The sequence below is a fragment of the Prionailurus viverrinus genome, chromosome C1 (assembly GCF_022837055.1).
Source record: "Prionailurus viverrinus isolate Anna chromosome C1, UM_Priviv_1.0, whole genome shotgun sequence".
Lineage (NCBI taxonomy): Eukaryota > Metazoa > Chordata > Mammalia > Carnivora > Felidae > Prionailurus > Prionailurus viverrinus.
Genome location: NC_062568.1, coordinates 120021121 through 120047697, shown reverse-complemented (window position 1 = coordinate 120047697; position 26577 = coordinate 120021121). Strand labels below are relative to the sequence as shown.

The following is a 26577-nucleotide window of genomic DNA, read 5'->3' as shown; positions in this document are numbered from 1 at the left end:
TTAAGCTCTCGCTTCATTGCAGTCCTTTCTCTTCCTGGTCAGGCTCTGTTTTTTCCACCTCTCAGCCAAGGGTACAAAGAAAAAGGAGACTGAAGAGAGGAGATAACATGTGCCAGAGAAGTAGAAGGAGCCAGTGTAGGTCTGGGTGTAATCATATAACCAGCCTGGAAGGAGAGAATGATCTCTGTTAGCAAAGCAAACCTTTCAGTTAGTAATTCTTTTTTTTTTTTTTTTTTTTTTTTTTCAACGTTTATTTATTTTTGGGACTGAGAGAGACAGAGCATGAACGGGGGAGTGGCAGAGAGAGAGGGAGACACAGAGTCGGAAGCAGGCTCCAGGCTCTGAGCCATCAGCCCAGAGCCTGACGCGGGGCTCGAACTCACGGACCACGAGATCGTGACCTGGCTGAAGTCGGACGCTTAACCGACTGCGCCACCCAGGCGCCCCTCAGTTAGTAATTCTTAACCATATACTGCTCATTGAGGGAAGAAGCCTCCTGTACTTGTAGGTATCGTGACCCAACAGAAAGTCAGGCTGCTTGCCTGATATTTTGGATTGATGAAGTTAAATCTGTTCCGCTTGAGTTAGGGGTTTAACCCTGTGGGAACAAAGCCATTGTGGAGCCAGAACTCATCTTGTCTTATAGTGGAAATTAGGAAAACTCAGGGACGCCTACAGTTTGATTTTATGATGAATCTTATTCGAAGGTCACTGTTCCTACAAAGAAAACAATTGTGAATTGCTACTGTTTCCTGAAGAAAAAAGTGAGAGAATTGATTATCTTTTTTCCCCTCACTGAACAAACATTTCAGTAATTACTATGTTCCCAACAGTTGTTGAAGAAGGTAATGATATTAAGCCAAAACAGACATGGTTCCTGCCCTCAGACTGTACAGTTTAGTGGGGAGTTGGGTATTAACCACGTGAATTACACGTGCCATCAGGGCTATGAAGGGAAGGTTCAGGAAGCTATGAGAGCATATGAAAAGGAAGTGACTATTTAGTCAAGTGGGCTAAATGATGACTATAAATCCCCCTGAAATCAAAATGCTCTTTAATCAAGAATGGGTGGGTCCACCATTTGGCTAATGGCACATACTATTATGTGCCGTTTTTAAACGAAACACTTTCTTTTTTTTTAATTCCTTTTTTAATGTCTTTATTTATTTTGAGAGAGAGCATGCATGCCTGTGAGCATGGGAGAGGTAGAGAGGAGGGGAGAGAAAGAATCTCAAGCATGCTTCTCACTGCCAGTGCAGACCCTGATGTGGGCTCAAACTCATGAACCATGAGATCATGACCTGAGCTGAAATCAAGAGGGAGATGCTTAACGGGCTGAGCCACCAGGTGCCCTGAAACACTTTTCTTAAAAACTGTGTACGGTGGTAAAGAATGTGCAAGGCAAGAATGTTTGTGTGTGGCCTTCAAACATTGTTATAAAAGTCAGCCCTATGGAAAGGCAAATAATGTGTTAGTATTGTTATGATAGTTTTGACCTCCTAGCCATCCTAAAGGTCTCAGGACCTCTGGGTGTCCACTGACCACACTCTGAGAACTTCTTTTCTAATTTTGTTGTTGTTGTTGTTGGTAAAAAAATTTTTTTTAATGTTTATTTATTATTGAGAGACACAGAGCATGTGCAGGGGAGGGGCCGAGAGATAGGGAGACACAGAATCTGAAGCAGGCTCCAGGCTCTGAGCTGTCAGCACAGAGCCTGATGTGGGGCTCGAACTCACAAACCACAAGATCATGACCTGAGCTGAAGTCGGACGCCCAACCGACTGAGCCACGCAGGCACCCTGAGAACTTCTTTTCTAAGATACTATATGCATATTATCTTTGTAGATGCAAATTGGCTTTTAATCCTAAAAAACCTTAAAAAGTTAAAGCTATTATTCTGATCATTTATTGATGAAGTTGTGGTGCTATATGCCAGATGAAAATATCTGCCCTCATAGGGCTTACGTATTATTTTAAGTAGGCTCCATGTGCAACATGAGGCTTGAACTCACAGCCCTGAGATCAAGAGTCAGATGCTGTACTGACCCAGCCAGCCAGACATCCCTGATTTTCATTTTGGAACATGGTTTCTCACTGAATGTTAGCATATACCCTTTTCTTTTTTTGGTCTGATTGTATGTGTCTTTATCTCCTGTCGTTTGTTTTTTAATTTGGTTTTGATACAGATAATTTTTTTGTTTGCTTCATTAGCTTTATGTTTCCTGTTAACTGATATAATGAATGAATGGGATGTTTTATAGCCTCTTAAATTCAGCTAACTTTAGCTTGCTTTTTACCTATTGACTCCTTGTTGGATCAGTGACCTCATTTAAATGTTTCTTGGAGTTAAGCGTGGAGAGAAATGGAGTAGGACAAGTCTTTGTGTTATGTGGGTTGTGATTGACCTTTAGATATCTAAGAGAGAAATAGGTAGGTGACCAGTAGCTCAAATTTCTAGAAAGGAGGAAGTGTAGAAAGTACCCAGACCCTTTCCTATCCCTTGTCATTCTTGCTTAGTCCCACCAGTACAGCAGATTTACCAGTATATACATAGCCTGCGAAGCATAAGATAGGGACATTAGAAGAAATGCTCCAGAAAAGACTAGTAGTTTTTAGACAAGGAAGTGGATAGTGCTGCTAAAAAGTCAGGAGGGCATAGCTGAAAATAGTGAAAATGGTTGGTGATGGTGGTTGTCTTTATAAATCCCAGAAAACTGGTAATAAGCCTTTCATTTCACATGTAAAAATACATTTAAAGTTAGAATGTTGGGGCGCCTGGGTGACTCAGTTAAGTGTCTGACTCCTGATTTCTGCTTGGGTCACGATCCTGGGATTGAGCCCCACATGGGCTTTGTGCTGACAGCACGGAGCCTGCTTGGGATTCTCTCTGTCCCTGTCTCTCTCTGCCCCTCCTCCCCCTCTCAAAATAAATACACATTAAAAAAAATAAATGACTGTTGGTAATTCAGAACCCATTGTATTCTAATCGTTTTATATGTAAACACCTAAGTTGACATTCAAAAGACTGGGCTGCTTTGTGGACAGCAAAAGCATTGTGGATGGGAGAGAAAAATGAGATGATGTACCAGCCATAATCCAGGAGAGCGTGTGTCCATCTAAGTGTCCGCTCCATGCTGAGTATTACCATATGTAGCCAACACTCAGGAGGAGGAGTACCCTGGCAGCTGGTACCGACTGCCTAAGACCCAAGAAGTGCCCTGTAAGCATTTCCTCAGTGTTTCTGGACTACCTGCCTCGAATTCACCTGAGATGCATGTTAATCGTGCAGATTCATTGGCTTTCCTTAAGCATAATTCATCATGGGTGGCACCCAGTTGATTCTCATGCACAATAAAATTATAGTCCGTATTAGTTTCATGTGGCTATGGCTATAACCCTTATTTTAAGCAGGAATGCCTAATGATATTTCTTGTGATAATTGAAAACAACTAAGAAGGTAGGGCTCAGCTTCCGTAAACAGTTCTGCAAACTAATTTTTTTATAGTCAATATGAAACTTGATATTTAATAGAGGGTTGTACATTTATTTTTTTAATGTCAACACTTTTAAAGTATTCATCATTTTATGGGTAAAGCCATACGTGTTTAAAAATGAGTTTACCATCCTGTCTAAAAAGTACCTCTGATAGCTCAGGACTTGATTGTTGAACCGAGTTATGAATCCTCTTTATTAGGATTACTGTTGTAAGTTTATTATTGGTCATCTTGTTAAAACTTGAAATACACCCAGAAGGCCCTTAATTCCCAAGTTCCTTGATGCTGGTTCAAATTAGTGGTTGAGAGTTCCATGAGTGACTTGAGGGTTTTGAACCAGAACTTCTAGCTGTTGGGCTACAGCATAGTGGCAGACTTCCAAGGTGTACAATGATCTTTTGTCCTCCCTGGAGTCACTGGAGCCACTGCTGGCTATTAACTGCCTTGTCATTTTACTTAGGGCGTACTGTTATAATCATTTTCTATATGTGCCATGATGGGAAAAGTCTTGGGAAACGGTTTAGCAAGTTTAAACCTCACTGCCTTTGAAGACAGGAGCTCTCTCAAGGCCCCTTGATAGAAGTTTGCAGTAAGATTTACTGGCAGTGCTTTAAGTATTTGCTCTATGCTATGAGTTTCATTAAAAGGATTATGCTCTGTTAGGATTTTGAAGCTTGATTTTTTTTTTTTTTTTTTTTGGCCTTGTAAAGGAATATATTTGTGAAGGAAAGACTACCCCACCCATCCCCTCTTTTTAACGAGAGTAGTGAGCTATTTGGAATTTATTTGCGATGTTTTTGTAGGGATTTGTCAATCTTAGGAACACTGAATCCAAATACAATTCTTGGGGGCTTTGTTGTTTGTGAGGAAAATAATCACTGAATAAATAATGATTTACATTACTTTCTTTTGCTTCTTCAGGGAATGATATGTTCCTCCGGGTTTAGAGGACAGAGAACTTTGCTCTGCCTTCTTACTTGTCCCCACCTACCCTAACCTGCAGAGTGGATTTACAGCACATCAAAAAGTGGAGTCATTTTATTTGTTTTCCAAATAAAATTTCAGGCCATAGAGAAATTTTCAACTATAGGCCAAGATGATAAAACTGTAGAGGGCATGGTTGAGGAAAGGTGGAGTGAGGAACAGGTGGAATATTTGTTTCATGTTATATCTGAAATGAGGATAGGCTAGAAATAGGAAGTGCCATTTCATGAGGAAATGAACTTATCTGTGTTAATGGCACAGAGACAAGCTTAGATGAATGAATTTCCATTTTAGCCATTGTCTGTTCTTATAAAACACAGATGAAGAGTTAGTATAAAATTACCAGTTTCCCTCCATGGCGTCTCTGGTGAGGCGTGAGGTTGACCAAAGCAGGAGAGAAATGTACTTCTCCGTTAGGAACTACTTAACTTTAACTTACTCTGGGGTACAACCAACTTAGAGCTGTTCGGCGTTTGAAGTGACTTTCTTTGAGTTTGTCGAAAAAATCACTTGTGAAATACTTAATTGAGTGAAGCTTCAGTATTTTTTTAAGGTCATTTTTATTATAACACAGCTCAGGATGTCTTCGTTCAAAGGTAAGAAAACAAGAGTTAACCAATTTGCACTATAACCAAGTAATAGTGACTTAATCAGATTTTCAGTTAATGAAGTAGAGAAAGAATGTACATTCTAATAATTCTTCGTTTTAGAGGTTCTCGACTCTTGTCCTGAGTATTAAGTTCTGGAAGTATATGTGACAGAGTGATGGCTATACCGTGACCCCATATGTTGTGGAAGAACATTAAGAGAATAGCTTTTTCTGTTTTTTTGGGTTTTTTTGTTTTTTTAAGATTTTATTTTTAAGTAATCTCTACACTCAACGTGGGGCTCGAACCTACAACTCTGAGATCAGGGTCGCAGGCTCTATCCACTGAGCCAGCTGGACGCCCCAAGAGAATTTCTGTTTTCTTTGTGTTCCCCATAGCTTTGTGTTCCTCCTAGCATAGCTAGGAGAGGGCTATGCTAATAAGTTGCTTGATAATTATTGAACGAGTACTAAGCTATAATCAAATAATTATGATGTTTGAAGGACTTCTCAGATATTTGTGATTGTTTTAAATATACATAAAATATGTATATCAGCGTAATAGAGGGATTCATCAGGTGGCAGTGGGGGGCATGTGGAAGAGAAGGGAACTGCATTCAGTTTTATTTTATAGGCAGCTAATATGGACCCTTGGTGGTTTTATTTTGAAGTGAAACTGAGCCTTTAGCATTTTTGAGCTCACAGGTCCAATGCCTGATACAAGATGAAAAATTTCACGTTCCTGCTTGTACGTTGGAGAATATGACTATATGCTTTGCTCAGTGATTGATCTTTGTATTTGTATTACTTTTTGCAGGTTCGTATTTGTTAACAGGGATCTACTAGAAATACAATAAGGTTTTAAAATACCAGTACTTTTTACTTTTCCACAACCTTCCAAAACTTCTGTCTGGGCCAACTTGTAGTTCTGGATACTGTTTACCAACAGATAATTGTGGGGTTCGGAGGAGCAGGGTTAGTTGGCCTGCACTTAGGTCTGTTGACCACCCGAGGTCAGGAAACCTGGAGCGACCCTAATACTGTCCTAGTCTGAAGCAGATCATATTATTAAACTAACATTGAATTTGTCAACTGAGTATTAAAAAGGAATAGGAGAGGGTGTGGGGTGGAAGAAGTGGTGGGGGGGGGGGGGCGTGATTTTTAACTTTGATCCATTTCAGTCCCTGTCAGTTATTTTCATCGGAGATGGTACAGATTTTGTTGCTACTATGTTTCTTCGCATATTCAGAGTTAATGAAGGTCTGTAAATAGTTTTCTTGCCCATAGGCTCCATTTACATTTATTAAAAGTATTTTTTTAACTCAGTCATATGATTTCTATGGGTTTCTTATGCTTTTTTTTTCTTTCCTTGAATTTTTAAAATATGTTCTGTCGGACGAACTTGTTTTTTTCTCTTTCATTTCCATACAGGAGGGAGAAAATATTGTTCATATAGTCGATGTTACAGTTTTTAACTAGTGTTTTGACTAAGGATTGTTGTGAAAAGTTTTACTGTTTGCTAGCTTCCTAATTTTAAAATACCTGTAATCTTTTATAGGAATTTCAACTTTTGCAATTTGATAATAACAGATCTGGGTAAGTACAAAATGAGAATCTCCTACAGTTCTGTGAATCTAAGTTTGGTTGAGAATTTAATACTTTATAACCAGTAAGCCTTGTGATTTAGTTAAAGCTGCAGGCAACAGTGCAACGGCCTACACCTGTTGAGAGCTGAGTAAATCTGTATGTAAATCAGCATTTCTGTTCTTTCTATGGTCCTTGTGCTGGTCTCAGAAGTTAGGAACAAGTCTAATGGCTTTTGTAAAATCCTCTTGTCGTTCCACAGAGGAGTGACTTACAGGAATAAAGACTTAACTGAAGTTTCTCCCTTTAACAAGATGCTTCGTTGGCATAGCGTAGTCAGTGAGAGATCATGTTACAGAGAAGGAAGTTTGACTGGATTTTGTATTAATTATAATAATAATAATCTTGTTTAAGATACTGTGAGCAACTCCCAGATTTAAAAATCTGTATATGAGCTGTCAGCAACAGCCTTATCGATTTCTTTGACTATCTTGTAGAACTTATAAAAAAATTATGATTGCCTAAATAATATTTTCTGAATTAGTGGGTAAAAATTCTTTCATGAGCAGTCCTTTTCCTCACATATAGTGCTAGGGTATTATGGGCATTGGGTAATAAAAGGCTTGTAAATTTTTTTTGACTCATTGATAGTAAGAAATGTGTTTTACATCACCTATATTTTATATGATGTGTGTGTGTGTGTGTGTGTGTGTGTGTGTGTGTGTATGAACTAAAAATTTAAAATAAAGTGATGCACACTGTTTTTTAATCTGTTCTGTTGTAGTCTGTTCTTTTTCATTAAAAAAATTTTAACATAATTTTTTTTAACGTTTATTTATTTTTGAGACAGAGACAGAGCATGAATGGGGGAGGGGCAGAGAGAGAGGGAGACACAGAATTGGAAGCAGGCTCCAGTCTCTGAGCCATCAGCCCAGAGCCCAACGAGGGGCTCGAACCCACGGACTGCAAGATCGTGACCTGAGCTGAAGTCGGACGCTTAACCGACTGAGCCACCCAGGCGCCCCTCATTAAAAAAATTTTAAAGGTCATGACCATACAATTTGATTTCAAGACCCACATACATATATATCTATAACTTTTCCCTTTCAAGTAATACTCCTCACAAAACTTGCCTTGCCTTCTCATGTATTGAACTTTTTTTTTTTAATTTTTTTTTTTAAGTTTTATTTTTCATATTTGTGAGAGAGACAGAGACAGAGCACAAGCAGGGGAGGGGCAGAGAGAGAGGGAGACAGAATCTGAAGCAGGCTCCAGGCTCTGAGCTGTCAGCACAGAGCCCGACGCGGGGCTCGAACTCGCGAGCAGTGAGATCATGACCTGAGCTGAAGTCGGACGCCCAACCGACTGAGCCACCCAGGTGCCCCTTGAACTTTTTTTTTTTAATGTTTATTTTTGAGTGAGAGAGCAAGCCAGGGCGTGAGGGCAGCGAGAGAGGGGGAAAGAGGATCCAAATTGGGCTCTGTGTTGACAGCAGAGTGCCTGATGCAGGGCTTGAACTCATGAACCATGAGATCAGGACTTGAACTGAAGTCAGACACTTAACGGACTGAGTCACCCAGGCACCCCACCGTGTATTGAACTCTTTAAACATTTTAAGCTGTGTACAAAAACATATAAAACATGAAATCTCTAAACATGTTACATCCCTTTATCATTTGAGTAAGATACTCTGTGCCCAGTTATCTGTTACCTCTTATACTTTGGGTGCAAAAGGCTTGGAAAGTTTTAAGGCATCACTGAGATGGCCTGTGAAGAAGGGTCAAGATTGAAAAAAGTGCATCGGTGAGCTATATTTGAACTTCATTTTTTCTAGCTTGCTGACCTGCACACTATCCACGGAGCTGCTCTGCTAAGCATCTCTGGTGTTTAGTTTACTGATACTGGTCCCTATGTCACAGTTCTGAGCCTGACTTTAAAATTCGAGCTTGCTTTCCAGGTGTGAGGTAAAGACTGAGCTAGACCACACGGGCAGAGGTGTGCTCATAAATGCAAATAGGAGTTGGTTGTATATTTGTATAAACTTTTCCTTTAGGTACACCTAAATTGAACCTCCGACTATGGTGCATTTTTTTTCTTCCGTTAATAATTTTTTGTTATTAATACTATTTTTTCCTTTTGATATTTGCCTACTCCAGGTCTTAACATTTAGGTGCCAACCTAAGTAATATCATTATAAAACTTAGTTTTTAAAAAAATCATAGTGAGGCAAGATCCTATCTTTTTTCTATTTCACTTCAGGACTGAAGGAGGTAAAAGGAAGCTGAATTCCTGTCTGTGGATAATTGGAAATGCTGTAGTAATTTGTACATTTAAGCCTGTTGAGAACCTGTAGTATGTAAAATACTAAAGTTTTAGTCTGTTCCCTAGAAGTATTTCTGAGTAGTCTTTTGATAGTCTTGGCTTAGATGGTCAGCAAGCAATGGACAAAATGTGCATTTGGGTTAAAAGTGCATATAAAATAATAATTCAGTCTTTAACTGAAATCATCAGAACTCCCAAATTTTTCCTGCACTTGCATTTAATATTCACCAGTGGCCCCACCACCTCCTCTCCACAGGGATTCTGGCCTGTAGGCCAAGTATCCTCCTGCGTTTGGTACAGATAGACTATGAAGGGCCTCCATCATCCCTCTTGGAAAATAAGAGATGCTGAGAAGCCCTGGACAACTGTATGTATGCTACATCTGAAGAGCAAAAGGGGCACGCTTGCTACCTTCGAGCTCCATATTGACTCCTGCTCAGATAGAAGATGCTAGTGGTTGGTTTGTTTGTTTGTTTGTTTGTTTTAAGGCATCATAGGTCTTTGAGAATCTTCTAAAAATCTGGATTATCTCCCCAGGCAGGTAAACATAGCACATGATCCTTGCTCTAAGACTCCCAAGATAATGTCAGAAACTGCTTAATTAATCTGTTCTTATCTGTTGCATTAATCCTCAGATCCTTCTGGATTGGTGATGGGAGTGTGAGAGTTAGTATAGGAACAGCGGAGGTGGCATCAGTTTTTTAACCTGATGTTGCCATTCATTGCATGTCACCATTTGGGTCAGCATTTTCTTTCATTGCTATTGAAGTTTGCTCAGAATATAGCTAAGCTGTTACCTCCTATAGGTGGTCCAGAAAGGACAGCCATCCCAGCAAAGAAAGCAGCAAGTCCCAGGAACCTGTGTATTCTAGAACTCCCAGACAGATCAACCTGTAGGGATAAGAATCCAGTGTTAGCCATACTGAGGGTGAAATTCTATGGAGACTATGGCTACAAAGGGACAAATGCTATAAACAGTTGATTTCCAAGATGATTCGGATGGCTTTTTGCCTTGACATTATAGAAAAGCTGAGGCAAACAGGGAAGAGTCGTTGCGCTAGGCAGGCAGTGTTTTCATTGTGATCTTTGAGGTGACTCAGATGCACCTTTATTTCCTGTCACAGCTCTGTTAGGAAATGGTATTTACATTCTAAGCAGACAGGGGTATTCCTGAATCCACCTATGGCTAAATACCAGTCACTGGTTTGTAAGAAGTCAGTTTTCCCAGGTTGACTTCAGCTTTAGAAAGCTTGGTTCTTGAATAAGTATAATATCCTACAGCCCTTATGTTAATATTGATATCAGGCCAGAAGTTCCCCTGGGATTCTGTTGCAGTAGATTCGGGACCTAGTTCTGAGAAGAATCCATGGGATTCCAAGAAGAACAATTTCGATTCCTTTTGGGACCAAGACTTCATGTCAGCTTGAGGTAAAAGTAGAGAGTGGTTAAACAATGTCCCTGGTAAAGTACACAGAACTTGTCTTAACAAGAGAGAAGTCACACTGGTCAGGAAGCCCCAGGTTTTTCTCAGGGAACTCTTCAAGATGGTGTCTTAGAAGGAACCAATGAAATTTCCAGAGCCTAGGGAAGCAGTAAACACAGACCTAACATGCTGGGACACTGAGAAGCAAAGTGGAATCCTACTGATCCTTTTTTTGCTTTCATTTCTTTTTTGTCCCATGTAGGTAATTCTCTCGTCATCCCTTCCCCCAAAGGTAAGATGAATCACTGGGCAGGATATATAGCTAGCTGCAGGGTTTCTTCAGCCTTGCGTATGATTTTTTTTTTTAATTATAAAATTACTGCAAAATACCTATTCTCTTTGGGGAGGTTATCATTAATGCTTGTTTTTACTGAATGCTTTAACGGTGTTAATGAGTGTGTCTGCTCACCAGTACAGGAAGTACCGTTGCCAGGTAACCGCCAGCAAAAACGGCAAAGAAGATGGCATAGGTCATAAGTAGTGGAAATGTGGTGGCCAGAGGAGCAAGCAGGTTAGTGAAACCGCAGAGGATGAGGTAAGACTTGTGGTAATGATACTTCTTGATCCAGTCTTGATCAGCAACCCATCCGGAGACTATTTGACTGACTGTCTCAGTGATGCCTGGAACAGCATTGAAAGACCTTATGAAATCCTAATTCCATTTGCCTAGCCCCTTTGAGAAGTGTAGCTGCATTAGACCTCCTTTCCTAAAAGTAATATGGCTTCGTCCTGAGGCTAGGACATATGAGAGAGAAATGGTCTCATTTGTCTGTCAATGGATTCTATCATTTCTTTACCTGTTCCAAATACATCTAATAAAATACCAAAAGGGCTTCTTCAGAGTTGGGTAGAAGACCCTTCAGGTATTTTTTTTCTGATTGCATTTGGAAAGCTCGTACCTCCTGACTGGGAATCCCTGCTTACAGAGGACCATTTGCTCAGGAGGCCTTCCTCAGAGAGGTCCTGCAAGGGAGGGAGTGAATTTTCTAAAAGACTCCTAGACTCTCTGGTCAGTGTGCTGGGGAAGTCATATGGTAGAAGACTGGAGACTATAAATAATAAAGTCTTATGTTGAAAAAAAAAATAGATGTTGGGACTCTTTATTATGATTGTGTATGAGGGTTTGGTAATTAATTCCTCTAAAGGTTATTATGTTAACTTGGAATTAGGAAATCTGGAAGTGCGTGGTCATTTTGAACATTGGAGCTATGGTGTATCTTGAATAAAATGTAAGAACCACAGTTTCCATTCAGTAGCATGATAATAGACGATTCTTAGTTTTTATCGATTATAAGCTAATGTAGCAGTTAAATAATGAAAGATTTTCACTAAGAGTAGCATAAGCTACAGTTGTTTGGTACTTGTAATTCTTCCTATGGTTTTAGATGTGAATTGTTCTACAAAAAAAGGGGGAGCGGGACAGAAAATGCATGCTACTATTCCATTTCTGTTCTTACAGTTATTTCCTAGGGTACCTATGGAAACTTTATGTTAGGTTCTTTGGTCTTGTTGCATAGCCCTAAACTGATCTAAATTGATGACTGCCAGGCATTTTAGTGAAAAAAAGCAGTTCAGCTTTGTATCTTTTTCTTGTGTACACAAGCTTTAGTTGACTGAAGTGAGGTATCTTTGCAGTTGGAAATGGGGTATGGTCAGTTTTGTAAGGACTTGGTAAGCAGTCTTTTCAAGAAATTCGCAAGAGAAAAGTTAATATTGAGCTACTTAGAATTTCCAGATGTTTAGAACAATCCAGTTCCATGTCATTCCTTTTCATTTTCTTAAGTTCTCTATTTGATCCTTTGAGAGGACCCATCAGTTTTGAAGAAAGCATTTTGTTTTCTTACATTTTTATGAATACACACTAAAATGATTGTTTTCATTTTTTTTAATGTTTATTTTTGAGCGAGACAGAGTGTGAGCAGGGGTGAGGCAGAGAGACAGGGAGACACAGAATCTGAAGCAGGCTCCAGGCTCTGAGCTGCCAGCACGGAGCCCGACATGGGGCTCAAACTCACGAACTGTGAGATCATGACCTGAGCCAAAGTTGGTCACTTAACCGACTGAGCCACCCAGGCGCCCCAATTGTTTTCATTTTTAACTTAACATTCAAATTTATTTAAAAATTTTTAAGTTTATTTATTTACTTTGAGAGAGCGTGTGAGTGGGAGAGGCACGGAGAGGGAGGTAGAGAATCCCCAGTAGGCTCCGCACTGCCAGCGCAGAGCCCAGTGCGGGGCTTGAACCCACAGGCTGCAAGACCATGACCTGAGCAAAAGTCAGATGCTCAACTGACTGAACCACCCAGAGACGCCCCTCGAATTTTTTTTTAAATATCAGCCAGCCCATTAGTGACTAGCCTTGAGAGACATATTTATCTGTCTTACTGTGAGTTCAAGGGAAAAAGTTCTTAGCTACACATACTGATAGAACATTATTGAATGCTTACGATGGGCCAGGAACTATTTCAGATGCTACATGCATTGTTCGTTCAACCCTGGTGACCTTATGAGGATAGGTACTATTATCACTGTATTACAGATGAGGAAATTGAGGCACAGGGAACACGACTAACTTGCTGAAGGTTGTACAGGTAGGAAATACAGAGCAAAACCCTGAACCCAGGAAGTCTAACTCCAGAACCAACCTGTGTCTTATGCTGTCTGCCTATGGTTTTCCTGCTTCCTGGAGTGGCTGTTGCCACTGGGCACCAGCTTTTTAAAACCGAGTATTTATCCAACAATTATTTAACGGGGACGCCTGGGTGGCCCAGTTGGTTAAGCATCCGACTTCATCTCAGGTCATGATCTCACGGTTCGTGAGTTGGAGCCCCGCATCAGGCTCTGTGCTGACAGCTCAGAGCCTGGAGCCTGCTTCCGATTCTGTGTCTCCCTCTCTCTCTGCCCCTCCCCCACTCGCACTCTGTCTCTCAAACATAAACATTAAAAAAAAAACAACCCTCAAATTAAAAACAAAAAAAATGAACAAGCCTTGCTTGGGGGCCACTGTCTGCTCTAGGGAGCCTGTGTGTAAGGTACAGTGACAGGTCTGTGGAGGGATACGCCAGGTGCTCCCATCAGCCTCCAAAGACTTCCTTTTCCCTGGCCCTCCCACAACTCCTTTAAAAACCATCGCTTTTCTTTAGTTTATAAATAAAATCTGGTAACTTCTTGTAAAATTAAGTTCCTTTTGAGTTTGAGGTTAAAGTAATGCTTCCTTACCAGCTACCGAAACGAGGAAGGTGGCATCCATGAAGTCAATCCCCAGTGTTTTGGCTCTGGCTACCAGGTGAAAAGTAGGGATGAAATATGCCAACTGACTGAGGAGGAAAGACCAGGTAAATATGTAGAAGAAGGGATTTTTAAAAAGGGAAATGTCGAAGAAGTTTTGCTTACAGCTCCGTGAAATAGCCTCTTTCTCATAACTGTCTTCATTAGTTACTAGGAACACACTGTTTCCATCAGGCCCATTGTTGAACTCTTTGCTTTTATTTTGTGACACTATTAAACTTGGACCAGGTTGTCCAGCCTTCTGCATAGCACTGTCCCTGATGGTGGTGACCTCTTGTGTCTCATTGCAGGATGACGTTTCTGTCTCACACACTGCCCCTGGGTTACTTGTAGACAAGCGGCTACCTCTATTTTTAACATCAGAATTGTTCTCGCTTGCAATATGGATGGGTCTTAAGAGCATACTGGAAGGCACCAAATTCAGTGTAAGTGCTCCAAGTAGTATAAGGGCACCTAAATAGGGGAGAGAGAGAGTGAGAAGTTAAGTTAAATATGACCCCTCTCATTTCACAGTACTCTGTGTTCTTAGGCTCAGAAGGGGCCCCACCACTAAATGTATTCTGTCATAGTGTAATAATTCCTGAAGACACTACTTTGTCCCCTAAATTTAACTGAAGTATCTAAATCTGTTGACTTCATTTTTAGCCCTGCACACCACTGTATCCTTGTGGAAACAGGGCATCCTTTGAAAATAGAAAACCAGAAAGCTGCACCAGGAGATGGCGCGGAAGGAGAGAGTGTTATTTGTGTAAGAGGAAAAAAGAAGAGGTTTGGGTGGGGAGCATGCGGTATGTGTGTGTGTGTGTGTGGGGGGGATATTTGAAATGTTAGAGAATTACAGTGTGTTTTAAATAGCGATTCAGGATATCCTGAAGTAGGGATATAGATTTAGGGATAGAGAATACAGCATTAAGGGGCAAGCCTCTCATCTCATGACTTTTTAAAATTCCTTGAAAGAAGACAGATGCCAGTCTCGCCTTGGCAGCTGAGTAGTTGCTTGGTCTCAGCATGGCCTGACCAAAGCTGTGGGCTGTGTCTCGTGCTTCCAGAGATGGAATTGGCTGTAGGTTCGGCTGTCTTGCCTTACGGATTTGCCGGCTCGTTCTGTGTACTGTGAGGCCACCGGTGGGTTTTCACTTGGGAAAGGAAAGAGTCAACAAGAATGCTCTGCAGGTAGAAATAGGCTTGTGTATATTCCTACATGTGTACTTCTGCCCATAGATACACATATGTTTTTCTAGTACTTTAAGATGATTTTAATCCTTAAATGTTTTAGCGTAGGCACAAAGAAAATTGTGGAGTCAAATGGTGTTCATTTGTTTGTGAAAACTCTATAGTCGACGCTGTATAAAAGGCTATGAATGAACATAATGCTGTTTTTTACTCCCCTCCCTTTTTTTTTTTTTTTTTTTTTTTGTCTGTTTCGGTGAGCTGGATGGGGAAGGCAGTTTTAAATGCAGATTTGTCTTAAGGAAAGATGTACAAAGAGAATGCTTTCATGGTGAAAGAGGAGGAGGGAGTCCTCGGGTCCCCATGAGTATCACTTTCCCTGCAAGGTGTTTCCCCAGCTGCACAGAGTGCCCTCCCTTTGCTGAACTCAGAGTTGCTCGTGGCGGCTGGCAGAACCCGCAAATCGTTCAGTACCTCTTCTGCTGTGTGTTCTCCAGGGAAGAGGAGGAGCATGTCTGCTTTAGAAGTCATGCTTATTTCCTCCCCGGCTCAAAAATCCTTCCCTTGCACTCATCAGAGTGGGGGGCGGGGGCGGGGGGAAAGCTAAACATTAAATCTTACAGAGTTGATAGTTTAGAAACAGAATGACTCACCTGTCCAGTCATACAGATCTATCAGGACTTTTGTAAAAGGTGCTAAGAGAAATGTGAGTCCCATCCCAGAACGGGCAATAGCTGTAGAAAGAGCCAGTCGTTTTTTGAAGTATTTGGTAGTTACCACAGCAGCTGTTTGGTACAAGAAAGCAGCACCCAAACCTAAAAAACAAAAACAAAAAACCAATAGTGTGGAATCACATGAAGTGACTTGGTACCAGATGATCTATTCTCCCTGACCTGAGATGTAGAAGGAGGCCTTTGGGGCCCATGGACAAGACGGTAAAGTTCCATCTTGCATAGTCTGGTTTTTACGATGGACTCACCAGGTAAAAGTCCCATAGTCACACAAAGAAAGGGAATGCTAGTGGCCCAGCTGCTGATCAGATATCCACCAGTAACAAGGAGAGCCCCAAGAATGGAGGCAGTCTTCTCTCCGATTATGTCACAGATCATGGCAACCAGAGGTCCTCGGAAAAAGGAAGAAAGGCAAATACTGGGTAAGTGCTTTGGCGTTCCTGATGCACAATTTAAAGCAACCGAAGGAAAAGGACTTGGGAGTATTGTGTATCCTTTAGAAAGGTGTCTGGATTGGGTTTCTTAATATTCTGTTTTGCTTTTTGGAAGAAGAGCTGTTTTGCTTTAAAGAGAATTGTAAATAAACTGGTTTGAAAATGCGTTATAAAACCGCAACCTGAGGGGCGCTTGACAGGCTCATTCGGAAGAGCATGCGACCCGATTTCAGGATCTTGAGTTTGAACGCTGTGTTGGGTGTAGAGATGACGTAAATAAATGAAACCTAACAACAGTAACACAAAATGGGATTGCGTCTAGTGACTTAGGACTAGAACAGGGTTCAATCATTAATCTACTCTACCATGTTTTAGCCCTAAATAGAAGCAAAGAAAGAGGAATTGGTTCTCTGTGTTGTTTTAAGTGTGCTTAGGTGATGGGCCCACAACTTCATGGCCTGATTTCCCAGAGAGACTGGCTCACTGAACCGTTGTTAAGGCACTGTGGAAAGAAACAAGGCATGAAAAATTGAATCATGGAAGTAAATCGTTGAATTCTTCAACTTTCTTTGAATCATAATTTTTCTGATTTTGCCAAGGAGAGGCTCAACACTGCAAGCCCTGAACTTTTCTCAGTCTTGCCTGTTAATGAATTTGAGTTTTAGCAAGCTTCAATCTTAAATGACTACAGATGAGTCTTCTTGGAATTTCCCTATGTGGTTCTTTTCCTTGGACGGCAAGCTTATGGCCAGCTTTATACCTGCAGAATAACTAATTGATGACATGATGGATCCAATCCAGCCAGTTTGCCTTGAGCTGCTTTCAAATTCTTCTTGGAAAACCACAAAGAAAATTGCAAACGTCTTGGTCATTCCCATCACAAACACATTTACCTAAATCAAAGCAGACCAAAGTTCGGTATGAGTGAGCCATTACAGAGAAGGTCACAGATGCTCGTGTTGATGACCCCCCCACACACACCACCACCCCCAGCTCACCAGGATTTACCAATTTGTTTGAGGCTCCCTCATTTTATTATATTTTGTGGGGGTGGCCATCCCCACGGAGTGTCGAACTACTTTATGCAAAATCTCTCATTTAATCCTCATTACAAGGCTATGGAATAGATGGTTTTTTGGAATGTGAAGTTTAGAGAGATTAAAAGTTGCTCAAGATAGGGATGCTGGAGGTGAGATTTGAACCCAGATAGACTGACTCCAGACCAACCACTCTACCGTCCTATTGGGATACCATCTGTTAGGGGCACCTGGCCAGCTCAGCTGGAGGAGCAGTGACTCTTGATCTCAAGGTCATTTGAGCCTCATGTTGGGTGTAGAGATTACTTAAATAAGTAAAAATTAAAAAAAAAAAAAGCATCTGTTAAAGACTGCTAATTAGTTAACTTCGTGAGAGAAGCACATTGATCCAAGAGACGAAGAATTGTTCCCATTGGTTCTTAGATTAGCTTTGCCTTAACTTTGCTTAAACCGAGTACCCTTCCTCACTTGACAAGTAGGGTTACCATTCACTTTATCATCCTAATACAAACACCTGAGAGTGGAAAACAGCACTACTAATTTATGCCAGAGCAGCAAGGGTTAACAGGTTGGAGGGTCACCTTATGGTTGGTCACGTGCCCATCCTTTTCTATTCTCCCACCTAACCCTCCTTGCCCACACCACCCTTCTCCCTTCTACTAGGAGGAATGTTCCTCTTGAGGTCAAGTTTTCTTTCTGTGGCCTCTTAACATGGGTTTCTGAGAATTCTGATTAGTTTGGGGGCAGTTGAAGATCAGTGGTCAGGAGGGGGAACTGGAAGGGAAGCCACTCGGCCAGGGTCTGCAGCCTCTCAGAGCTGAGCATGTGTATCCACTGTCTCCAGGGGCTTCCTTGCTTCCGCTTTCTTTTTTGTCAGTGGCCTTGACTTTTCAAGGCCACTTTCTCAGCTCTCTGCTCTCAGCCTGGCATCACTTAAGAACCACAGACCCTGCTAATTCCACTTAGCTCTGTCCACGTGGTAAGTATCACCCCCTGTCGCTCTGTCCTCATCTCACTTTGTGCCCACTCCACAGACAGCCGGTCACTCAGGGTTTCTGAGTGTAATAGGTGTGAGCACTCTCCTGCAGTCAGCCTCTGTTGGCCTGCATCCTGGCCCCACTTCCAGTTAGGGATGTGACCTTGGGCAAACCGCTTCACAGAATTTCAGCGTCCTCTTTTGTAAAGCCGGGAGAAAGGAAATGTTACCTTGCTCAGAGAACAGGAAGATTGAGAAAATTCAGGTTCTTTATAGCATTTAATGCTCAAGCTGTTAGCTGTGATTTTTGCTATCTTGCGTAGCCAACTGTATCTAACCCAGATCAACTCATCCAAAACTGAACTCCTCTCCCTTATCCCACGCCTCCTCTTTTCATTGGTACCACCCACTCATCTGCCTCCTCTTAGGCATCTCATTCCCTCAGCTAGTACATGCCAAATAAGACCTTCCCCCTCTATCCCCTTCACTCGACCCTTGTTTCAGACGAGGATTATTTCTTGTGTGGACTAAGGAACTAAGAATCGGTAGTGTTCCAAGGTTGTGTTGCAAAAAGTTGGGCACGGTGAGAAGGCGGTCCCTTAGTGTATTTTTCCCATTCTGAGTTGATAGTAGCCACAAAATCCCCCTTATTTGGAGTGAACAGTGCCATGGACACCTGGGCCGTACCTTCACAAGGGGAAAAGACATGTGATCAGGGTCTCGTTCAGGCCGTTTGTAATCCTAATATTCCTCAAAGGTGCTTCTATCAGGAAACGAGGCTAGAGAACAAGAGCAAGTCTTGGGCGGCCTAGACTTGTTTTTCTCATTTCCAAGTGCAGAGTGGTGATTGCATCATCTCGTGAGCAAGGAACACCACGGTGAGGCATCATTCTGTAAAATGCCCTTCCTCTTTTTCTGTGGACCCGGGGCCTGGGCTGGCATCTTACACGGGTGCTGACGTCTGCTCTTAGCCACCTGAATTTGGCTAGCTTCTTGTCCCCCAGTACAGGACCTTTCCTCTCTGGTCTGTCCTTGATGTGTGGGCGTAGCAGCAGTGGGTGGGTAGGACTTGTCTCATACCTGGCTCTGCGTTTTCACTGTGTGTCAAGAAAGCCAAGGCCACAGCCTTTGCATGTGCCCTGCCTCCCTCCCTCCCTCTCTCCCTCCCTTAACTTGTAACCTTCCAACTTTGTTTCTCTTGACTCCTATCTCAAAACTCTTTTTCCCAAGGTCTGGATTTTCCCTTCGTTATCCGAGCAGGCTAGGTTCTACTACGCCGTCCCAGGCTCTCCACCAGCGTCGGGTGGGTTTCAGGCCTGGCCCAGAGTCCACCTCCGACACTGTGAATGGGCTTGCCCCCCAATAAAAGCCCCTAGAAATTCTCCTGTGACTGACCCAGCCCCCTCATTTTCTTTGTATCTTTAAGAGCACCCCCAACCCCAGTGCGCATGCAGTGAGAGCTCCCTCACCAGGTCCATCTGACTAGAGTATTGTACTGGGAAAGGGCACTGGATCAGCCACAGTGGCCCCTTTTGAATAGAGGGTATCAGGCTTTGTCGGAAATGATGGGGTAATTACTGTTTAATAACCACTTCCTTCTACCCTGGGTCCCTCTCTGTTATCACCCCAGCTCTTCCTTCCTTCCTGGTCTGCACAAACTTCAGAGGAGTCTGCTAGGCTCTCTCCACTTCCTCACATCCCGCCCCTGGCTACCGATTCTTAGCGAGGCTACCGGAGTCTTCCTTGTCGCCGACCTAATGACCCGTCATTTCTGTGGCATCTGACCTCACGGCAGCACCTGTTCATCACTCCTACCTCCTGGACATTTCTGTCTCTGCTTCTGCATCGACGCTTCTCCCTTTCCTCTGGGCTACTCTCCGCCCACCCTCTGACATCGATTTTCCCCAGGCTTCTGCCAAGTTGCCCTTCTTCCCCCTCCCTGGCCATTTTGCACCCCCTGCCCGTTGGCACAAGCCAGCCAACGTATGCCGATGACTCCCAGATTTCCATGTGCAGATCCTGTGCTCCACATGCGCGTGGGCTGCTGAACACGTTAGTGGTTACATCACATGTCCCTCAGACTGTCCAGGATGAAGCGATGCAAGCATCCTCTCGTGTCCTTCCCTTGTGTCCTCCAGCTCAGTGAGTGACACCTGTCCTTCTCCAAGTTGCCCAAGCCACCAGCCCAGCACTCTGACTCCCTCTCTCTCTGACATTCAGTTACCATCCAAGTCCTATCAGTCTGTCTCCTCAATATTGCACAGATCGCTAGTTCATCCATCCTCATTGCTGTTGCCTTAATTTAGGGCCTTTTTTTTCTCACCCAGGTTACAGCATCATTCCAGTGGCTCTCCCTGCTTCCAGGCCTCTCCCCCACCATCATCCACCCTGTAGGCAGAGCTATTTTCCTAAAAGGCACATCTGATCCCATCATTTCCCTTGCTTTTGTTTTCATTAGCTCCTCAGCCTCAAGATGGAAAAAACAACAACAAAAAACAGTGTTTTTAATATGCCCTACAAGGCCCCTGCTCATCTCTCCAATCTCATTATTCATCACCTGGTTAATTCATAAGTGTGTCCATCAATCCCTCCATCCGTCCTACCCACCCACTGACAGGTATTTATTGAATGCTTACTATATTCGAGGCTGTTTATGAGGGGCTGGGCTTACAGTAGTGAGTATACGGTGGTGACCAAACAGACATGGCCCCTGCCCTCATGGGACATTCAGTCCAGCGAGACAGACTGAATACAGAAAAAAAAAATCATGCAAATATATAGTTACAAAGTCTGGCAAGTTTGTTAGGATGAGTCCTTAATTTTATTTTTTTAAGATTAAAAAAAATTTTAATCTCTACACCCAACATGGGACTCAAACTCAACCCCAAGATCAAGAGCCACACACTCCACCCACTCAGCCGGGGCATCCCGAGAATGTGTCCTTTTTGTTAAAGTAGAGCACTCCCAAAGAATATTTTGTTACTGGATTTTTCTGTTTTGCTCTTCTGTTTTGTTTATTTTTGAGGGGGAGGGAGTGTGTGCATAGGCAAGTGGGGATTGCAGCTCAGGGCATGATCTCTAGTGCTGTGGGTTCAAGCCCTACATCAGGCTCTGTGCTGACAGCATGGAGCCTGCTTGGGATTCTCTGTCCCTCCCTGCTCCCTCTGTCTCATAAATAAACATTTAAAAAAATAAAGTAAGCTCTACACCCAATATGGGGTTTGAACTCATGACCCCAAGATCAAGAGTCACATGCTCTACTGACTGAGCCAGCCAGATGCCCCTGTGCACTTGAGTTTTTAAACGCATCTCAAGGGCCTTTCTGTACCACTCTTTTATTAGCTGGCTAAAACACATAATTCTTCGGTTGATAATCTGAAAACATTTATAATAGGTCACAGGATAGACTATACAACTATTCTCATATAGCCACTAGTCACATGTGGCTGTTTAATACTAAATTAATTTTAATGCAATTTTAATTGGGTGCTAATTAATACATCAAAATACATTAGAGCTTCCTTTTCCAAATTAAGTGTGCATGCAGGGGACACTAAAGGCCCGGGGTGGGAGGACTTGGAAAAGGGGTATGGAGTTTGCACTTCATTTGAATGTGTTCCTGAGGGTGTTTGTATGAATGCATTTTGCACTTTGGCACCTTATTTTGTTTCAGTTGAGTTTCACTAAACTACAGTGAAACTCCCATAATATAGTTTCTCCGTTGCACTAGCCATATGTTCAAGTGCTTAATAGCTACCAGGTACTGGATGTTTCACTCCCCTTTCCAGAAATTCATCTATTGTAGAAAAGTATACTTGTAACTCACGCAGACCCCAAACCACACACTCCTTTAAGCATCTATGTACACCACTGCAGTTAGTTAGCTGGAGTTAATTGTTAACATTTGAGGACTCGGTATATTTTTTTGTGCTTTTATAAGTGACATCACACAGAAAAGTGGGACCTTAATTATCTGCTTATTAGACTGGCAACTAAATTGGTCAAGTCGCTTCTGTCCTCAGAGGATAATGTAGGAAAAAGTAGGGCTCATCACTGGGGAGAGGTGGGAGATCTGGAGATCCTCACCAGCAAGGCCAGTTCTGCAAAGCCTGTGATTTGCAGAGGTGGCCCAGCCACAGGGAGGGCTCTTGCACTAGGACATCCTTCATTTCCTTATTAGTACCATTTCGGGGAGGGGAAAAAAAAAAGTCCACATTCTTTGGTAATGAAGCTAATGTTTAACAAATAGTCCTCCAGTTAGGAGATCTGTATTACATAACTTCTGGCTGAGGTCCTGTGCCCCTCCTTTCCCCCTCTGTCACTAAGGAGGAGGCCTGATGGTTTCCCATCGTCCTGCTTACAGAGTTCTTAGTTACCCCATTGTGGTCTGTACAATTATTAGCGGTCACCAGGACCGCGCTCCCATCTTTGTGAGCTGCTTCCCGTAGGGCTAAGCAGGGGAGGAGGGTCAGGAGGGAAAGGATATCTCTGTGGACACATCTGAAAGTTAACGCATTTGGGAGCACTGATGAGGAACTGTGGGGCTGGCACTGCCGTCACAGGCTTGTTTGGGGCACAGCTGGAATGGCGCCCTCGCATATTCTAGAATGAGATTGCCAGGCTCACAACAACCTGAAGAGCTTCTGGGAGGATCAGTTCATTAAAAAAGAGTGCCTAGTCCAGTTGCTTACAGATGAAGGACATAAATCAAGCTCTAGTTTCAGAATCTCCATCTTCTCCTTTTCCAGACATGCCAGAAATAAACACTGGGGGGGCGCCTGGGTGGCTCAGTTGGTTAAGTATCCGACTCGATTTCGGCTCAGGCAATGCATGACCTCATGGTTCCTGTGACATGGAGCCCCGCATCTGAGCTGACAGCGTGGAGCCTGCTTGGGGTTCTCTCTCTCACGCTCTCTCTCTGCCCCTCCCCCACATGCATCCACACGTGTGTGCTCTCAAGCTTGCTCTCAATCAAAACAAACATAAAAAAAAAAAAAGAAAAGAAGTATACACTGGGCCTCATAAGTTATGGTTGTGGGGATGGGTTGTGAAGCCGACAGCGGGCGGAACAGAGAGGAAATGTCCCCGTCCCCTAGGGGAGAGGGAGGTTGCTGCCACGTGTGTGCTGGGCAGAGCTGGGACACACCCCCCCCCCCCCCAGTAGCACTTTTTGGCGCCTCCCAGTGCTACTTCCGGGGTGCTTAACTGTATGGTCACATGTGGCCAGGGCAGAGCTGAGGATGGTGGCTAGGGCACTCTGGGCTTCGGGATGATAGCGAGGAGGAGACTGGAGGGGAACACTTGGGCCTTCACTCAAGGGGACCGTTTTCACCTTTCTCCCAGGTTCGGTGTGGGCTGCTGACTTTGGCAGCTGTTGGCAGTTCCTAGCTTTGCTCTGAGCCTTTCTCCCGAGAGCTCTCTTTCGAGCAATAGGAAAGGGGAAAGTAAATTCTTACCAGGAAGAAATGAAATACAACCATCCATCCCCAACCTCCATCCAGGGCTTTAGTGTAAGGCCGGGCCTTCCCTGCCCTCCGCCGCATGATGGTCCGTCTCTGTGACAAATCCAAGGCAGTTGATTCAGTTGACAAGAAACTGATCTAAACTTGTAAACTTTATTTTTCTCCGTGATACAGAACCACTTGTAATTTCTTTTAGCCCTCCCCTTTAAAGACGGATGATGTCCTCATTTCTAAATTGTGTGTACGTTCCCTGATCTCAGCCTCAAAAATGCAAACAGGACTTTGTACCATCTTTGGAGATCTTTCTAGAGGCCTGCTGCCTAGCTTCACCTGGCAAGCCCAGATGGCTTTGACAGTTCTCTTGGCATGTGCCCTTAGTTACCTACCAAGTCTGCCAGACTGTAATATCTCCTTATCCCTGTTTATTCCATGGTCACAATCCAGACAGAACCATGGGAGAGGGGAGAAAAAGCTAATGAAAGGCCGCGATTTGAGGGACATCAAAGTCACCACAGAGATCTCTCTTCCACCACTCAGTTTATCTCAGGGAGGAATTGCAAAGAAGTTATCTGCAAAGGCTGACCTCACTGGTTGTAGGGTGGCCCACTCATAGCACTGTCCTCTGTGGCTGTTCTCCCCCTTGGTCTGTGAGCCACATCCTAGGGGAAGCTCTGTGTTATTCTCTGGTCCTCTTTAGAGAGATAAGAAACGGACGGGTAGCCTCAGGTTCGGGAATTCTCTTTGCAAAGCGATTGCTGAAATGAAAATATTCTCAGGGACTAAATAGACGTGCCAGTACACCGCAATGACTGTTCCTCGAATGAATCCTGGACCAGAAAAAAGGCTGGAAGAGTGTTTGGGAGGTCACCTGTTTACGGACTTTACAGTCGACAGGGTTAAATCTCTTGAGTATGAGGGGCGCCTGGGTGGTTCAGTAGGTTAAAGTCCGACTCCTCTTGATTTCGGCTCAGGACGTGAGCTCATGAACCGTGATATCAAGCCTCCTTGGGGTTCTTTCTCTGCCTTTCCCCTTCTCATGCTTTCTCTCTCTCAAAATAAATAAACTTAACAAATCTCTTAAGTGTGATGGTGATCTTCTGGTTCTGCGAGAGAATGAATGTTCTTGATCTTAGGAGGTGCCTGCTAGAAAGCATTCAGGAGTAAAGTATCATAGAGTCTGCTGTTTTCTCACAAAAGCTTCAGTTAAAAAAATATGTATATATAGAGAGAGAGACAGAGAGAGAGAAATAGCAAAGAGAAAGGTAAATGTTCTGAGGAAGGGACACAGCTTTCTTTATTTCCCACTGTCGGATTGGCAGGCAGGCTCTTGCTTTCTGGAAAAAACAGCTGCCAGCACATGTGGAATGACCTGGGGAGCAGGCAGGGGGGATGGGGGGTGGGGAATGGGGGAGATGCCAGTCCCTCAAAACATTATAGAAAACCCACCCCAACACACCATCTCGTTTTTTGTTTTACCTTTGATGTGGTGTTCAGCAAAGGAATCCAGATGAGACAATCTGGGAAGGAAAAGAAAGTCTACGAGTTTTCAGAAAGTCACTGTTTTTTTTTTAAGGCATTTCATTCCGCTGCACAGCAAAAACAAGCGAGCCTTCTAAGTCTGTGAGGTTGAGTGGACTTTACTTCCTAAGGGGAGGAGGAGGAAACACTGTGATTTGACTGACATTAACCCAGGCCCTCCCTCCAATCACCTAGACTCAGAAAGAAGTTTTCACCATCGACTCAGAAGCAAGCATCAGAGTAAACCGAGTAGAAAATTCTTTTGGTAACTGTTGTCCAAGCAAGGAAGCTGTTACACTGAGGAGACTCTAATGTCAAGGTGGTTTCTGTAAGCAAGGGGCACCTATGTGCCCCTAAATAAACTACCTAAGAAAACAAATGAACAAAAAAACCAACCAAACAAAACCTTACTTTGCATCCACGCTTTCTCTAGAAAAACATCTCCCTGGAGTTTCGAGAGAGTGCTGCTAATCACTTCTGATTTGACACTGCCTGATGTGAATTGGTTTGTGTTGAAATAAACTCAACATTTTTTTAAATTTTGTTTTAATGTTTACTTTTGAGAGAGAGACAGAGCAGAAGCAGGGGAGGGGCAGAGAGAGAGGCAGACACAGAATCCGAAGCAGGCTCCAGGCTCTGAGCTGTCAGCACAGAGCCGGACCCGGGGTTCGAACTCACGAACTGTGACATCATGACTTGAGCTGAAGTTGGACGCTGAACCGACTGAGCCACCCAGGTGCCCCTAAATTCTTAACATTTTTAATATGCTTCAGTTTATCTTTGAGCAGTTCTGGTATCAGAAGAGGGAAAAAAGGAAGGAGACCCCTGAGTACCCCCCAGGAGCAACCAGTGACCAGGTGCAGGTGCCCACAGGGCCCACTGAGCTTGAGGCTTTCTTGTCACCTCGGCAGGTCACAGGTTGTAGGCAAAATCCCTCTTGGATTCTAGCTTCACAGCTTTTGCGTTGTAAACTGTCAAACTTTATTTGAGCATTTCTTTTTGAGGACACGGTCCAGAAAACGGACTGGGTTCAACTTAAAACCTGTCTCGGGTCTGGGGACAGGCTAGGTACAACTTCAACTGGTCTGGGTCCAGGATGAGGCATCAGGTGAACAAAATATTGTTTTAAGGCTGAACAAACAGGTTAACCTTCCCAGAAGTGATCTTGAATGATAGTGGGCACAGTGGGGAACTTTTAACTCAGTAAATGTATCCATTTATGAGGTTCCCCAGAGAAAAATGGATCTTAGCCAAGCACTCACTATAAAAAGGTAGGGGGAAGCCATTTCTCCTCCTCTACAATTTCTGGTCACCAGCATGAGACCTCTGGAAACACCCCACCCACTCCAGAGCCTGCAGATGGGATCCTGGGAAAACTGGCAGAAGCCAGCAAAGGGTGAGAATTCTCATCAAAGTTCACTCTCCTGGATCTTTGTGGTCCTTGGTTGAAAAAGCAAAGTAAACTTTTTTTAAGTTATGTATTTATTTTCAGAGAGAGAGAAGGAGAGA

General features: G+C 43.1%; 1 protein-coding gene across 1 annotated transcript; it reads right to left on the bottom strand.

Annotated features, from left to right (window-relative positions):
- Window positions 1-23746, bottom strand: SLC16A4 (solute carrier family 16 member 4). Its single transcript, XM_047868854.1, has 8 exons — window positions 23545-23746; window positions 16836-16968; window positions 15890-16033; window positions 15564-15725; window positions 13672-14193; window positions 10863-11074; window positions 9768-9861; window positions 1-164 (listed from the first exon to the last, which is right to left on the bottom strand). Exons 1-8 carry the CDS (start codon window positions 23629-23631, stop codon window positions 1-3), a joined length of 1518 nt encoding a protein of 505 aa, XP_047724810.1. The 5' UTR covers window positions 23632-23746.
- Window positions 23747-26577: the final 2831 nt, after the last annotated feature.

Excerpts from the sequence above, each read along its gene's own strand:
- SLC16A4 (XM_047868854.1), bottom strand. The coding sequence starts at position 23,631 with ATGCGGCGGAGGGCAGGGAAGGCCCGGCCTTACACTAAAGCCCTGGAT. Across the intron at positions 14,194-15,563 it reads AGATCTGTATGACTGGACAG|GTGCCCTTATACTACTTGGA; the intron begins GTGAGTCATTCT and ends TCCCCTATTTAG. Across the intron at positions 9,862-10,862 it reads CAACGGTACTTCCTGTACTG|GTTGATCTGTCTGGGAGTTC; the intron begins GTGAGCAGACAC and ends TTATCCCTACAG.